Source organism: Arvicanthis niloticus, chromosome 20, assembly GCF_011762505.2.
Source record: "Arvicanthis niloticus isolate mArvNil1 chromosome 20, mArvNil1.pat.X, whole genome shotgun sequence".
Taxonomy (NCBI): domain Eukaryota; kingdom Metazoa; phylum Chordata; class Mammalia; order Rodentia; family Muridae; genus Arvicanthis; species Arvicanthis niloticus.
The window spans coordinates 6823015-6836999 of record NC_047677.1 but is presented as its reverse complement, the minus strand read 5'-3'; the positions used below and the strand labels follow the sequence as shown (position 1 = coordinate 6836999).

General features: G+C 36.5%; 1 protein-coding gene across 1 annotated transcript in view; it reads left to right on the top strand.

Moving 5' to 3' along the window:
* Positions 1–265: 265 nt before the first annotated feature.
* The window catches only part of Rfx6 (regulatory factor X6), a 53963-nt gene continuing 40243 nt past the window's right edge, over positions 266–13985 (top strand). Inside the window, exons 1-4 of the mRNA XM_034524479.2 lie at positions 266–485; positions 747–903; positions 4089–4212; positions 5941–6002. Of these exons, the coding sequence (XP_034380370.1) occupies positions 266–485; positions 747–903; positions 4089–4212; positions 5941–6002 (563 nt within the window). The remainder of the gene's footprint in view (positions 486–746; positions 904–4088; positions 4213–5940; positions 6003–13985) is intronic.

The following is a 13985-nucleotide window of genomic DNA, read 5'->3' as shown; positions in this document are numbered from 1 at the left end:
CTGATAGCCAGTGTGGAAGTGAACTGGGAGCAAGCTTCTACCCAGACTGAGACACTTGGAAAAAGGCAGGATAGCCTCCACCCTCCTCCACCCTGCCATCTGTGCGATACCTGTTCACCTTGTCCCCTCTCCACCATCGGGGCTCGGGAGTTTGCCCAGCGGCCGCTGGTTCTCCAGCCCCGCCCCGCCCCGCCCTGCCCCGGGGCTCTGGGCTCAACACAGAGCTCCGCCAAGCCCGGGGTGCTGAGGTCCGGCGGTGGGAAGGATGGCTAAGGTCCGGGAACTGGAGGAAGCTTTCGTACCGGAGCAATCTTCTCCCCAACTTCCCTCCGAGATCGCGGAGGAGTGCTGCGCGCAGCTGCTTGGCAAGGGGTTGCTGGTCTACCCTGAGGATAGTGCTTACCTGGTGGCCGGAGCAGCCGCGGGCGCCAGGAGCAGCGAGGAGAAAGGCGAAGGTCCCGGGCTGCAGGTGGGAGTTAAATCAGGTGAGTGCTCCACTCTCCCGGCTGCGGTGCTGAGTCCTAAGAGTGTCCAACAATAAAGAAGAAACACACTCTGAATACATATAAAGTAGGGTGCTCTGTCGGAACCATTTTATTTCACCGGGAAAAATGTTAATGTTAACTCGGAGGGCTTTGCTCAACTCCTGCCTTGCTCCTCCTTGGGTGCAAAGCAAGTAGGTGTGGAAGTCACTGGACTGATGGCCTGTTCCCTTGTTCTTTGTCACTCCTTAAACTCGCCCTCAGAAGTGCATTTAAACAATGGCAACTTTTCCTCGGAAGAAGAGGATGCGGACACTCAGGAGGGCAAGATCAAAGCAGCTGACCCACAGCTCTCTCAAAAGAAGAGCATCACGCAGATCATGAAGGACAAGAAGAAGCAGACTCAGCTCACCCTGCAGTGGTAAGCTAGCCGTGGCGCCCGCACAGGCTAATGTTCACCAGCCCATGTCTCGAGGACCCTGGTTTTCCCCAACTCGATTCTCCTTAAAACTTCCACAAGTTTAAAAAACCCACGACAAATGAATTTATTTTTTCGCGCTGCCTATGCTCAGAGAGAACTATTCTGACCCTGATGAAAACCCGCATACGTTCTTGACTAAAATCACAGGTTCTTCACGTGTTAAGCCGTGATGAATTTTTCTGTGATTGTTTGCTTAACATAAAATGTATTTCTTTGATATTTTTATGCTTTTGAGATATGATCCTTCAGAACAACAAAAAATGGAAGGCTCTTAAATCTGCTTTAATCCGTAGAAGGGCAGGTACTGTGTTAGTCAGAAAACAGATGGATTTAGAATTACAAAACGGAAAAAAATTCACTCAAGCTGTCATGATTAAATAATTTTCAGTTTTACAGCATATCACATATATGACTTACTATAGTAAAACATCATAAATTAACTTTTTGCCCCAAATCTTTCAAAACTGAGAAATTATCAGTAGGTCTACATAAGAAGTGTGTCTTGTAATACTTGTGACAAAAGAAAGAGATATCTAAATAAGAACGTGTCATTAAGAACCCTTGCATTAGGGGCACAAATTTCTCCTCCCAATTCCAAGTAATAAACGAAGAATACTTATTTACTGGTTAGTTATTCTATCTATCTATCTATCTATCTATCTATCTATCTATCTACCAATCTATACCATTTATTATTATTCTAGGATTAGAAAAATAGAATCTATAAATGTTTATAAACTTTATTTTTGTTTATTTAAACATTAAGTTCTAATTTTATAGCCAGAAGTTCTGAAAATATATGTTTAAACCCTTTCAGCATCTGAAATAGAAAATAAATATGCCCGTAAAGTTACATTTTAGCTGATAAAGTTTGATGTCATGATTACTAGTTGAAAATATCCTGAACTGTAAATAATTGAGAAATTATCTGAAATATTTAGGAAACAACTAATGCCATCAGGATAATTGGAAAAAATGTTTAATTTTGAATTTATTTTAGAGGATTTTGAATGATCACTCTCAGTTTTCAGTTCAAATTGAGTAATCGGAAACAATCTTGAGTTGTCAAAATTTAAACCGTACATATGTCTAGCTTAACCTAGTGTTTTGAAAAGAAAACAATAAACATAAAAATAACTATCCAAATAAATGGACTGTAGGTACCTTTAAACTGAAAATTTTAAATATCTGTTTTTTTCTCGTAAGAATGTTCATTTTTGAGCACATTTTCCAAAGCAAATGAATGTTATACTTTTTTTTTTTTTTTTTTTTTTTAAAAACTCAAGATCCTTGATTGTGAGAAATCTGTGAGGCTGTGGAATTGTGGTTGGAGCGTTACAAATTAGAGCTGAAAATCGAAGTAAAACTATGACTTATTAACTGCAGCTTTAATTGTCAGTTAGCTATTCAAATCTAGGTGGGTAAATTTATTTGTTTTTGAAATACTATATCATAGTTGCATTGGATCTTTTTAATTAAAAAAAAATAATTTAGTGTCTGAACCTCCTGGAACAGGTCCCCTAACTTTTATTTTGTGTGCATTGAGAGTATGTTAAATCTAAAGTATTAAAAGATTTGACCCAATTTTATTCTGAATAATACTGCATATTACATTGATCTTGTGCTGTAAATGATTATGTTTTATTAAATATGAAATTAATATAAGTGCATTTTAGTAAAAATAATTTACTGAAATGTTTGGAAAAAGGGAATAGAATCTAGAAGCTTTGGTTTCTAGATTGTCATTCAGATGATTGCAACGCAGATTATTTATTACGTTACATGTAGTTGAAATTAAGTGGAAATCTACCCAGATTTTCAAAGCTTATATAGTTATATCTATATTGCAGAGTTAGGATTGTATATGTTATGTTTGGAGGCTTTTATAAATACTGTCTCAGTTATATCTTATAATTTAGTTGAATGTAGGTATAATCACAGTAAAAAGGTGTAAGAGTAGAAATAGATCATAGTCATTTCAGCTTCAGTGAAATGAGTTTACTCTGGTATCTTTTCCAAACAAATCCGGTACCTTTTGTTGTTCAGTAGTTTGTGGATAAAAGTAAGGGCATGTAAGCTTTGACAGGCTGAAGTCCTTTCAAACTGAAGACGTTCTTCCAAAAACACAGCATCTTTAATTTCACCATTCATAGTCTTAGATCAAAGAGTAAACTACTCAACAGTGAAGATTTATACAGAAGTAAGACCTGGTATCTGAGATCATGGCCTGGAAGGCGTGGCTTCTACATTAATATCACATTGTAATTGTACTAACAGGTGTCTGCTGTTGATTTTTCTCTTCTAAAATTAATCCTTGTGATTTCTTTGTGTTCATGTGGTTACATGTATGCACTTGCTTACATCATAACATATTGTCTCTGAGCGTCTGTGTGTCAGGAGTCTAAACAGGTCACCTTGACCCTAAGTTCATAGTCATACCAGATAGAGATGAAGAAATCATTGATGCTGAGAGTTCACACTAGACCTTTTTACTGTTGTTTCTTTAATATTATTGGTTATTGACAGAATTTATTCCCTAAATTCTAGAACTGAGGCCGTTAGCACTTATGGTTAACCTACCATTCTCTTAGAGATGGCCCTCTTCAAGAAATTGTCACTTGCTTCTCCAGATCTGTGGAGGGTGTCTGCTCCTACTTCAGATCATCCTTCTGCTTCTGACTCCCAGACATTGTTTCCAGGGCTTGCTAAGTGAAATGGTATCATAAAGAGAATTTTCTTATCTAGGAAATTAATGAACACTTATCATAATCTTTGTACACAGTTTTAAAGGCCACTGGTGTGTTTTGATTATGTAAACATTGGATAGTAACAAGAGCATAGGAGTTTAATCTATATACTCCTTAACATAAACAGTTTATGGTGTTTTTAATGGCAATCACATGCAAATTTCCCTCTTAGCAATTTTGAGATATATAGCATATAACTTTTTACTCTTTTTTTTTCCTGGTATTATTTTAAATAGCAACTAAACAAAGAAAGCCCATGTATATCTACTCATTATCTCACTTTTATATAGTCTGTTTTCAAAACTAGAGTTAAGTCATTGAGGCGATGGGGAGGTACTAGTTAAAAAGTTGGACCTAATTCTTGGCCTTTTCTTTCAGGCTTGAAGACAATTACATAGTGTGTGAAGGAGTTTGTCTCCCACGGTGCATTCTTTATGCTCACTATTTAGATTTCTGCAGGAAAGAGAAACTGGAGCCAGCTTGTGCAGCCACCTTTGGAAAGGTATATAACACGTACTGGCTATACTGCCTTATCACTAACATATTGGGTAGACAATGTGTAACTAAATTTACCTGAATGAGTTCTCTTAGACAATATTGAAACATTTGCTTTACAGGTGTAAGTGAAATTTATGTTTGGAACTGCTATACGTGTATATCTTGATTTCTCTTTTTGAGTCACAGATTACTGGCTATCAGATCTAATGTGAGCTCAAGGCAAGCTCCATAAAAGTGTCTTGTTTCTTCAAAGAGGATGAATTCAAGAGATTGGTATAAACTATAATGGAATGTAAAAGCAAATGAAGGTGAACCCGTAAATGCAGGCCTTCCTTATTATTTATATAGTTGAGTTTTTGACAGATTTTTATTCTATTATTTAAGTAGTTGTCCTTAATCTTTGTCTTAGTTTGATTATGTTTATGCCACAGAATTAACATATTTTATAATAGGATTGGTTACATTTCTGTCATTTAACATTTCTATCATTAGGATAGAAATCTATGAATTTGACATTGGATGCCTTATACATGTTGATATAATTTTGAGAATTAGAGAACAATATCAAATGCTTGGTAAAGCTTTCAGCTTTAAACCTCTTCCAGTCATCTATTGTCTGGGAATCTAGGGTATCTTAGTAGAACTGTAGGGAGTTTGGGTCTCAAGTACTGTATTTCCGAAGTCCAAATTAATGAATGTTATGGTCTATCTCCTCAGGTTTTCTAGGAGGGGATGGAGGCAGGTGATTTATATATAGCTATATAGCAGGACTTCTTTACATACCCTAAGTTGATCTTGAACTCATTATCTGGCTTAAGTTGGCCTTGAACTTGTGATTCCCCCTACTCATTCCTGTTGAGTGCTGGATTTAAAGACATGCGTCATTATACCCAACTCACCACTTTAAAAGTAGACCAAAGCCATACTTTAAAGAAGCAGTTTATTTGGGGGGCAGGAGAGATCCCTCCGTGGTTAAGAGAATTGACAGCTCTTCTAAATGAACTGCTGTAACTATATACACATATAGCTATATACACATTATAGCAAGTTCCAGGACATCTCATGACTCTTCTGGCCTCCATGGGTACCGCATGCATGTAGTACACAGACATACATGCTGATAAAAAACCTATACATATAAAATAAAATAATACTAAAAACTAGTTAATTATTTTTGAAAACATGTTTTCTTACAGAGACAGTGTGATGTTTAGTATAGCATTCTACATGTAGAGCAGGAGCCTAGGATCTGGCCATGTCTTTGATTGGCTTATTGTGATACTTGCTGATAAACGATCTGCTCAAGGCTTAGTATACCATTTAAAGCTGGATGAAACAGCTTCTGATGTCTATACTAGCAGTACCGTTTTTCTGAGCCTACCCTATGGTGATAATGCCTAAGTGGGAATCATAGAGCAGATTTAATATCCAGTTAAACTAGAAGTAATTTACCTATCAAATTTTTCATGGAGCTCTCTTGAGATCCAAGGATCCTTTCAGAATGGTGATTGATATTTAATATGGGTAAATCTCTGGATGGAATTATTTTAAAGGAATCTAAACAACCCTCCTTTGGCATAAATAAAGTAACCATGATAACTGATGTATTTCTTATCAACACATGCATATTACTTTAAGTGTTTCTTTTAGTTTACCACTTACTTTCTTGAATTAAGATATGAGTACTTTGCATTAGAACAACATGTATTCTAAATCTTGTCTTTCTTTTTAGACAATTCGCCAAAAATTTCCCCTTCTAACAACACGAAGACTTGGAACAAGAGGGCATTCAAAGTAAGAACAGAATAATAGGTCTTATTGCTATAAGGTAACATTGTCGTAGCAGTGAATGGAACCATGTATTTTCTTCTTAATGAGGTAGAAGCAGACCAACTATAAGAACTAACACACACACACACACACACACACACACACACATTTAGTTTAGAAAGAAAAATTTATAAACACTATTCATAATATTTATCATGATTCCTCATGAAATATATGAAGTGAATAGTCTTGATATTTGAACAAAATATGTACAAGACAAAATTTAATGACCAAGGAGACTGACAACATCCCCTAAATGATAAGGTCAATAACACAAGGGGAGCCCTGGCATGCTTCAAGTTCCTCCTCGACTGTTCTCATCCAGATGGTCATGTCAGTCACATAACATCCCATCTTCCCCCATCAAGCGAAATGGCATGTACAATAACCTGCTTGATCATCTCTCACTACAAATATAAACATACAGTAAGCTATATGCATCCTGCCTCCTGACATTCTTGGATATTCTTTTGTAACTCTCTGTAGATCCCCATTATCCCATGTTCACCAGTGGTTCCTCTGTCCATATTTTCATTTTGGAACAGAATCAAATCTTCCATATTGAAAAAAGCATCAGGTCAGACCTGTCATTCCCTCTACTACCTTTTGTTTTTCTTCTCTTTGCTGTTCCTCGAAAGACTAGTTACCAGTCACTATTCCCAGTGCTAGGTACATTATTCTGCCAAATAGTCTGTTTCTACAATTACTCATTTTTTGCCTACTGCCTAACACTTGCTCTTTCCAACAACTTCCCTCTACAACACAGAACCTTGACTTATGACTTCTGAGTCACTTCCCAGCTTCCTCTCATCCTTCTAGCTTGCAGTTGGCCTCCTGAATTCCAGTGCACCGCTGACCCATAGTGCAGCCTCATATTAGTTAAAAATCTTCTGGTAACCATGGCAAAAGAGTAAAAAGCAACAAGTGAAATTAATTTCAATAAAGTTTTATTTTGACCGGTATACAAAAATATTTCAGTATGTAATCCATATAAAATGTTGAGAAGATATTTTGTTTTGTTCATACTGTTTTAAAAATCTCATATATATTTACACATTTCTGTTCAAAAGTAGCCACAGTTCAAGTGTTTCCTACTTGTACTAGCAGCTGTCTCACACTGGCCAGCTCTGGTCACTTGCAAAACATTAAGTCTTAATTTTTGAATTCTCCTGAAGTTGTCTTTCTTCATCACCTTGACTCTAGTCATTCAGTACAGTGTTTCCACATTGACTTTCTGAAGCTCTGACTCCATCCTTTCTCCCTGATGCTCAGGGACTTACACAGGCTTACAATTTCAATTCTTTAAACTCTTTAAAATGTATGTATGTATTTATTTGTTCTCTCCCTCTCCCTCTCCCTCTCCCTTTTCTCTTCTCTCTCTCTCTCTCTCTCTCTCTCTCTCTCTCTCTCTCTCTCTCTCTCGTGTGTGTGTGTGTGTGTGTGTGTGTGTGAGTGTGCGTGCATGTCTGTGTGCTTATATGTGTACCATGCATGCCACACGTGGGGAGGTCAGAGGATATCTTTGGGAGTCAATTTCTCTCCTCCTACTGAGTTCTGGTGACTGAAATCAGTTTGACTTGGGAGTAAGCACCTTCACCATCTGCATCTTCTCACTACTTCGTGATTTCTACTCTTAAAAATAGCTTCATTACCTTGTCTTATGACTTAGTTTTCCTCCCATATAGTTTACTTCTCAGTTATTGGTATATTGCTATGTTTGTCCCTAAATTATCACCCCAGTACCTTTAGAATCACCCACATATCTTTCTTCCATGTTAGCTTCCCCCCTGCTGAGGACACTCTTGCCCTTGTATGTATTTTGAAATCTTAACCACTTAAAGGTATGCGTTATGAAGCTTCTCTTTTGAATGTCCTATTATTCTGTTAATTTGGGTAGATTCTTTGCACTCTCATGGTTGTTTGTTAGTATCTATCTAAATATGATATTAATTTAGCTCCTTCCTAAGCAGATACTATTTTGAGGAAAGATACTTTGTTTCATTCATTTTTAGTCCTTTCTGTTGTCTTACAAATAATTTATTATCAATCAGTACTTACTTTGCTGATTTTTAAGTACTTTAAAAAATACTATTGTCTGTGAAAGAAGTATAAACTACCACACTGGGGGGTGGGGGGGGAAAGCCTTTTCCTTCTAACCAAGTCAGCTTTATGTCAAGCTTGGCTCAGTCTGGTTTGATGATTTCTAAAGTACTATATTGTGTAAGTAGAGGTGAGATCAGACAGCGTTTGAAGTAGAAAGATAGGGAGCAAAGAGGCAAAGCAACACAAGCAATCCTCTTGACAAGACCTAGAAGAGGGTGGGTGGGCAGGCTGCGGAGAAAGTCAATTAGTCCCCAAAGGAGCCTTTAGGATTAGAGATGAATCATTAACTGTGCCCATTGTGAGACAGCCACACTCCAGTACTTACGTTGATATAGCAACATTTGGTGACTTCTGGCAACTTATTTGATAATTAAGAGCCATTGACATGATCGAGGCCAAACGACTTAAATTTTTTCTGCCTTATTGATATACCATTTGCTTTTTATGACATGGCTATCACCCTTTTGGGCATTTTTATATTGTAAGTAGAAATAATGTCCACTGTGCAAACAAAGTATGTCAAAAGATACAGCAAGGATCATCCTAGATATGATAATGTTCTGATATGATTGTTCTTATCCAGGTAACATTTCTGGTTTTGCTTCTAAAAAGCATCTTCAGATTTTACTTTGGAAGACAGTACATCTAAGACATCATGCCTAATGGTTGGAACATGAGTTAAAGTTGAACAAATCAGGGTGAATTCTAGGCTTCCATATGTAACTGTATGAGAAGGGCCAGATCATTCAGCCTTCATCAGTAAAGTGGATTGTGATACCTTATATCATTATTTTGAGAATTAAATAACAATTAAATAATATTAGTGGAAGATCAAGTATACTTTCCACCTTATGATGATACTCTTTTATAAGAGAAAATTTTGACTGAAAGCATACAATCAGCAATGCAATGAAGTTACTGTCTATTGAATTGTACACACACACACACGCATATATATATATATATATATATATATATATATTCCTCAGGTATAAATTTTTCAGTAATGATATAAGGCAGGAATTGCATTTTTATATATAAAGAAACTGTAGTTAGAAGGTTATTGTCTTGCTTAAGTTCACAAGGATACAACCCACTAACAATGCTGGCATTTATACCAAGGTTCAATTGACTCTAAACTATATGTTTATCAAGTAGTAAAACTAAAAAAACACTTGTTTCTAATATCAATCATATTACCTAATTAATTTATTAAACTTTTTATTATCTTCATCCTTTTAATTGAGATTTCTTTAAAAATTTTGTACTGCTCAAGCAGTTTTTAAGAGTAATTATATTACATTCTTCCTTAAAGAAAATAATATTTTATTACTCTTTAGTAACTAATTTTAGTGATATACGTTTTGTATGAAAGCAAATTTGCACAACCAATGAACTCTCAGCCTCCTATTTTAACCCTAAGCATTCTCAAGGTAAATACATTATCTTCCAACTATTCTTTCTGCTAGGTGTTTAGCATTTTGCAGGTTTAAATTTTATAAAATACTTTATGACTATTGCAAACATGGACAACTGTGAGATGTAAGTACAAATGAAGGAATCTTATTTAGAAAAATCAGGAAATTATGCTTCCTTCCAGAATTTTACCTGACTGTATTGTAGTGTTGAGTAAGTTTTCAATTTTGCCATATTTTCATAGAATAATCAATTTTTAAATATTTCATTTGGCATGGCCGATGGAATTGCTGCTAAGTGATGATGGATTTAATCAGCTCTTCTGTGTTCTGGACAGGAAGTGGGGGTCACAGTTTCTGAAACTGACCTCAGATATACTTGGGATTCATGGAGTAAAGTCTCTTTCCATTTCTTAGCAATATGTGGACTCTACAGGTTGGGAAGCTATGATCTGTGTGACAAGGTGTAGCAAAGTGACCGCAAACTCTACAAATCAAGTGAACGCCATTTCTGTTTCTTAAACCTTATTTTTTTAGTCTCAGTAACATATTCTGTCTATAAGTAGACACCAAGACAGAAAATGACTCTATCTTCATGTTTCTTTTTCTCTTTTCCTTGATGCTAAAAGAATACATAGAGCTGTGGTTTCTTTTACATTTTTAAATTTAAGTCTCCAAAAAATAAAATTCTATAGGCACCACAGAATACATCATGCATATTTTCTGATTATGAGTATTCAGAAATAATTGATGCATTAAATTGGAATTGAGGTACAAAGCATGGTTCTAAAAAGTCTGTCTTGGAGGTATAAAGAATGAAAAGATAGGTTATCTGCTATCAAAGAATTTTCACTATTAATATTAATAAGCATTATATTAACAGTCTCAGTAGTGGCTAGCCTTTGGGGATATAAATGAAACAAAAAAGCCTGTATGTATCTTTGCTCAAAATAGATGAATAAAGTAAGGGATGTTGTATATCAGCTCTTTAACAGATACCATGTACAAGGTAGACTGTTTGAATCAAAGTTACATTTTAATTTCTGGTAGACTTTGATCAACCAAATCTTGGTTTTCAGACATGATGGGCAAAAGCTATTATCTTATTTATTAGTGGTGATTTAGTGGGTTAATAAAACCTGATATGACAGCTGCTCTTATCACAGCAGGTTATTGCAAGTCTCTGAGCAGCTTAACCCCATCATTTCCTTATCGGTTATCATTCGTGTAATGTAAACAACTAACATCAGGGCCTCTAGCTCAGTGGGAACATATGTTTCAGGAATTCTCTGTGAGAAGTGATGAGGAAAAGAAGAAGTGTAAGCATAGGTGTATCCTGATCAGCCGATGAAGAAAAGTGTGGACAGAATGTCAACATGTTGGCCATGAAAGAGAAATGTAATGGTTTCACTTAATCTACTAGGAATCTGTTATAATTATATTTTGAGCCCGTGAATTAATTAATCATTCCCTTGTGTTCATAACTTATAAATGTAATCAGTCACTTGATGTAAAGCATGAGGCAGAGGACAGAGGTGCTAATGAATAGACACAATATTGTTAGAAAGTCAGAAAGATTAATTTTGTGACAAACTATTTTTTCAAAACAACATAACTAATCATACTCAGAGATTGTAATGGTATTTATAAGATGTTTCCCTTAATAAAATGTGTCTAATCATATAGTGTTAAAGAACCGTGATCTGTTAGAATGGCTCTCAAAACAGAAGCAGGCAGGGATACATAAGTCAGAAACAGTGAAGCAAATTTTACTCTTATTTACCATGTATTAGCATATGTTACTTTGTTGTAATGTTCCTGGAAACATTTCCTACTGAGGTTTGTTTTAGCCAAATCTACTAATGACAAACGATGTTGTAAAATGCTACAGCAGTGATGAAGAATCTGCGCATACCCTTCGTGAACTCACTCCTCCCAGTTTTACGGGGTTTATGTTTAACTCTAGGAAGACGGCGGTGCTCATGTGCTATCTCTCCTAGTTTCTGAAAGACACTAAATCATCACTAAGATGATAACAAGTGCTTTGTTAGACCAAAAGAAAGCTTAAGGGGAAAAGATTGTTTTATTTGCTCCCAAAGAACCTAGGTAGGAGACACTGGAGAACAACAAGTGGACAGAGTAAAATCCTAAGATCTGTGTCAGCAGCAGCTTCCTTTCTAAACTTGCTGACCTTGTGTCGGTCCTATAAAATATTTAAACATTCAACTTTGGCTTCGCTCAAGAGTTTTATTGGTAACATGTAAATTCACAATGTCAGGTTTTTACCAAAACAAAACTCCTACTGGATTCACGTTTATGTTTTATTGGTTTTCAAATCCACAGGAGACAAATATTGATAAACTCCCAGAAATATCTTCAAATCTTAGTGTTGAAGCCATTGACAAAGATACTAATGATTACAGGGATAAAGGCTACAGCGGGATAAGTGGCCAAGAATGGAATTCAGTGGACAGAGAGATTAGTTTTGCCTCGGAGAGTAGGCAGTTTCACTCACTAACAATATACCTCAAAGTTGACTAAGAAACAATCCTATCCCAGGAAGGAAGAAAGATATTCAACAAAACAATGGCTGGAGCCAGCGCAAGCTCTCTATGGAGTGCCAGTAATCCAGGCAGAAACAGCCAAGTTTACAAAGTGCTTGTGACTGGGTGAAGGGAATGAGTAATTTCCATATATCATGTGTGATAAAATATTTTGATCTTCACCAAATTTTAGATTGTGCCACTCCCACTTACATACATGGTTATATCTGCTTGACCTTAATTGGCAAGTTGTTTATATAGTCTCTTTTATGACACATTGTTAGTTTTAAAACTTTTTTCATATATTCAGTTATTCAACAAGTTTATTGACTCTCTGTTACAGGAAGCTTGCAATCTAGAAGGCTTTATTTACATGTGGAAGGTCCAATATGAAACACGTGATCACTGCAGCAGGTCTGAGGGATTCACTCTATTTGTGCTACTCTAACTTATGAGGACTCGAGAGGAGAGAGAGAGAGAGAGAGAGAGAGAGAGAGAGAGAGAGAGAGAGAGAAGAGAGAGAGAATGCATGTGTATTGCATCTTGCATCTTCTGAATTTCAGGGATGGCAACATACACTGTTGAAGTACAGAGTTGCCCTGTAAAACTGTGGCCTTGAATTTTGCCATCAAACCCATACAGCAGCTAGATAATTGCCTTTAAATGAACTACAGGGTTGGTAAAATGGCACATTGGGTAATAGCACTTGACACACGAGCCTGATTATTTGAGCTTGGTGGAAGAAGAGAACTGACTCCTCAAAGTTGTCCTTCTGGTCTCCACACACAGACACTCACAGTCACATCACAACACACACACTCACACACACACACACACACACACACACATCATGTGCACATATACACAAAAATAAATAAATAAAAATTGACATAAATCACAGATTTTTTTCAAGCTTTGTTATGAAGTTGAGATAATATATTACTTATAGACTGTGGGCATTTGAAATCATGTATGTACAAAGTTCTCTTTATAGCAGTAGGAACTCAATAAATGGCAACTACTATTATCATTTGCTATGATTGTCTTCAACTGGTGTACCATGTGTTAATTCAGAATTGTCTTTCTTCCTTTTTAAAATTGTTCTATTTATTTACATTCCAAATGTTGCCTACTTCCCAGTCCCTCCTCCAAAAGTTCTTCACCCCATCCCTCCTCCCATTTGCCTATTAGAGGGTGCTCCTCCACCCACCCACCCACTCCCACCCCTCACCTACTTACCCCCTCACCCACCCACTCACACCTCACCCCCATCCTACTTCCTTGAGGTATCAAGTCTCTACAGGATTAGGTGCATCTGTTCCCACTCAAGGCAGACAAAGCAGTTGCTTTGCATGCTTTTTTGCTCCAAGACTGCTAACTCTCCTGGGTCTGAGACCCTCCTCTGTCTGGCTCTGAATCCTCACAATCTAGCACATAGATAACATTTGATTCCCTATTTCCAGGCTTGTTCATGATACTGCATTGTGGAGGTGAAGGCAACTGACCAAGTCAGAATTCTGGTATCTGGGTTGTGATGTCAGTTACATTTGGACCAGAATAAATAAATAAATGAATAAAGTGCACAAGACCTTGACTTTGAACTCAAGTTTGTAAACTTTCATGCTCTAATGGTTGCATTGGTAATAAACAACAATAATGACATTATTTTCTAAAAATAAGGTACTAGTAAGTATATATGAGAACAATCTTAATGTCATAAATATGAAATAAATTACAAATCCACACTAGCCAAGGTCTTGAAGGATGCTGCAATATAAAATAACTAATGCAACTATAGTTAATTGCAATTAATGCAACTATCAGGTAATTTTAAAACCTAGAAGTATACTTTCCTCAGTGCTGCTCAGTGTGATCACTACAGCAGG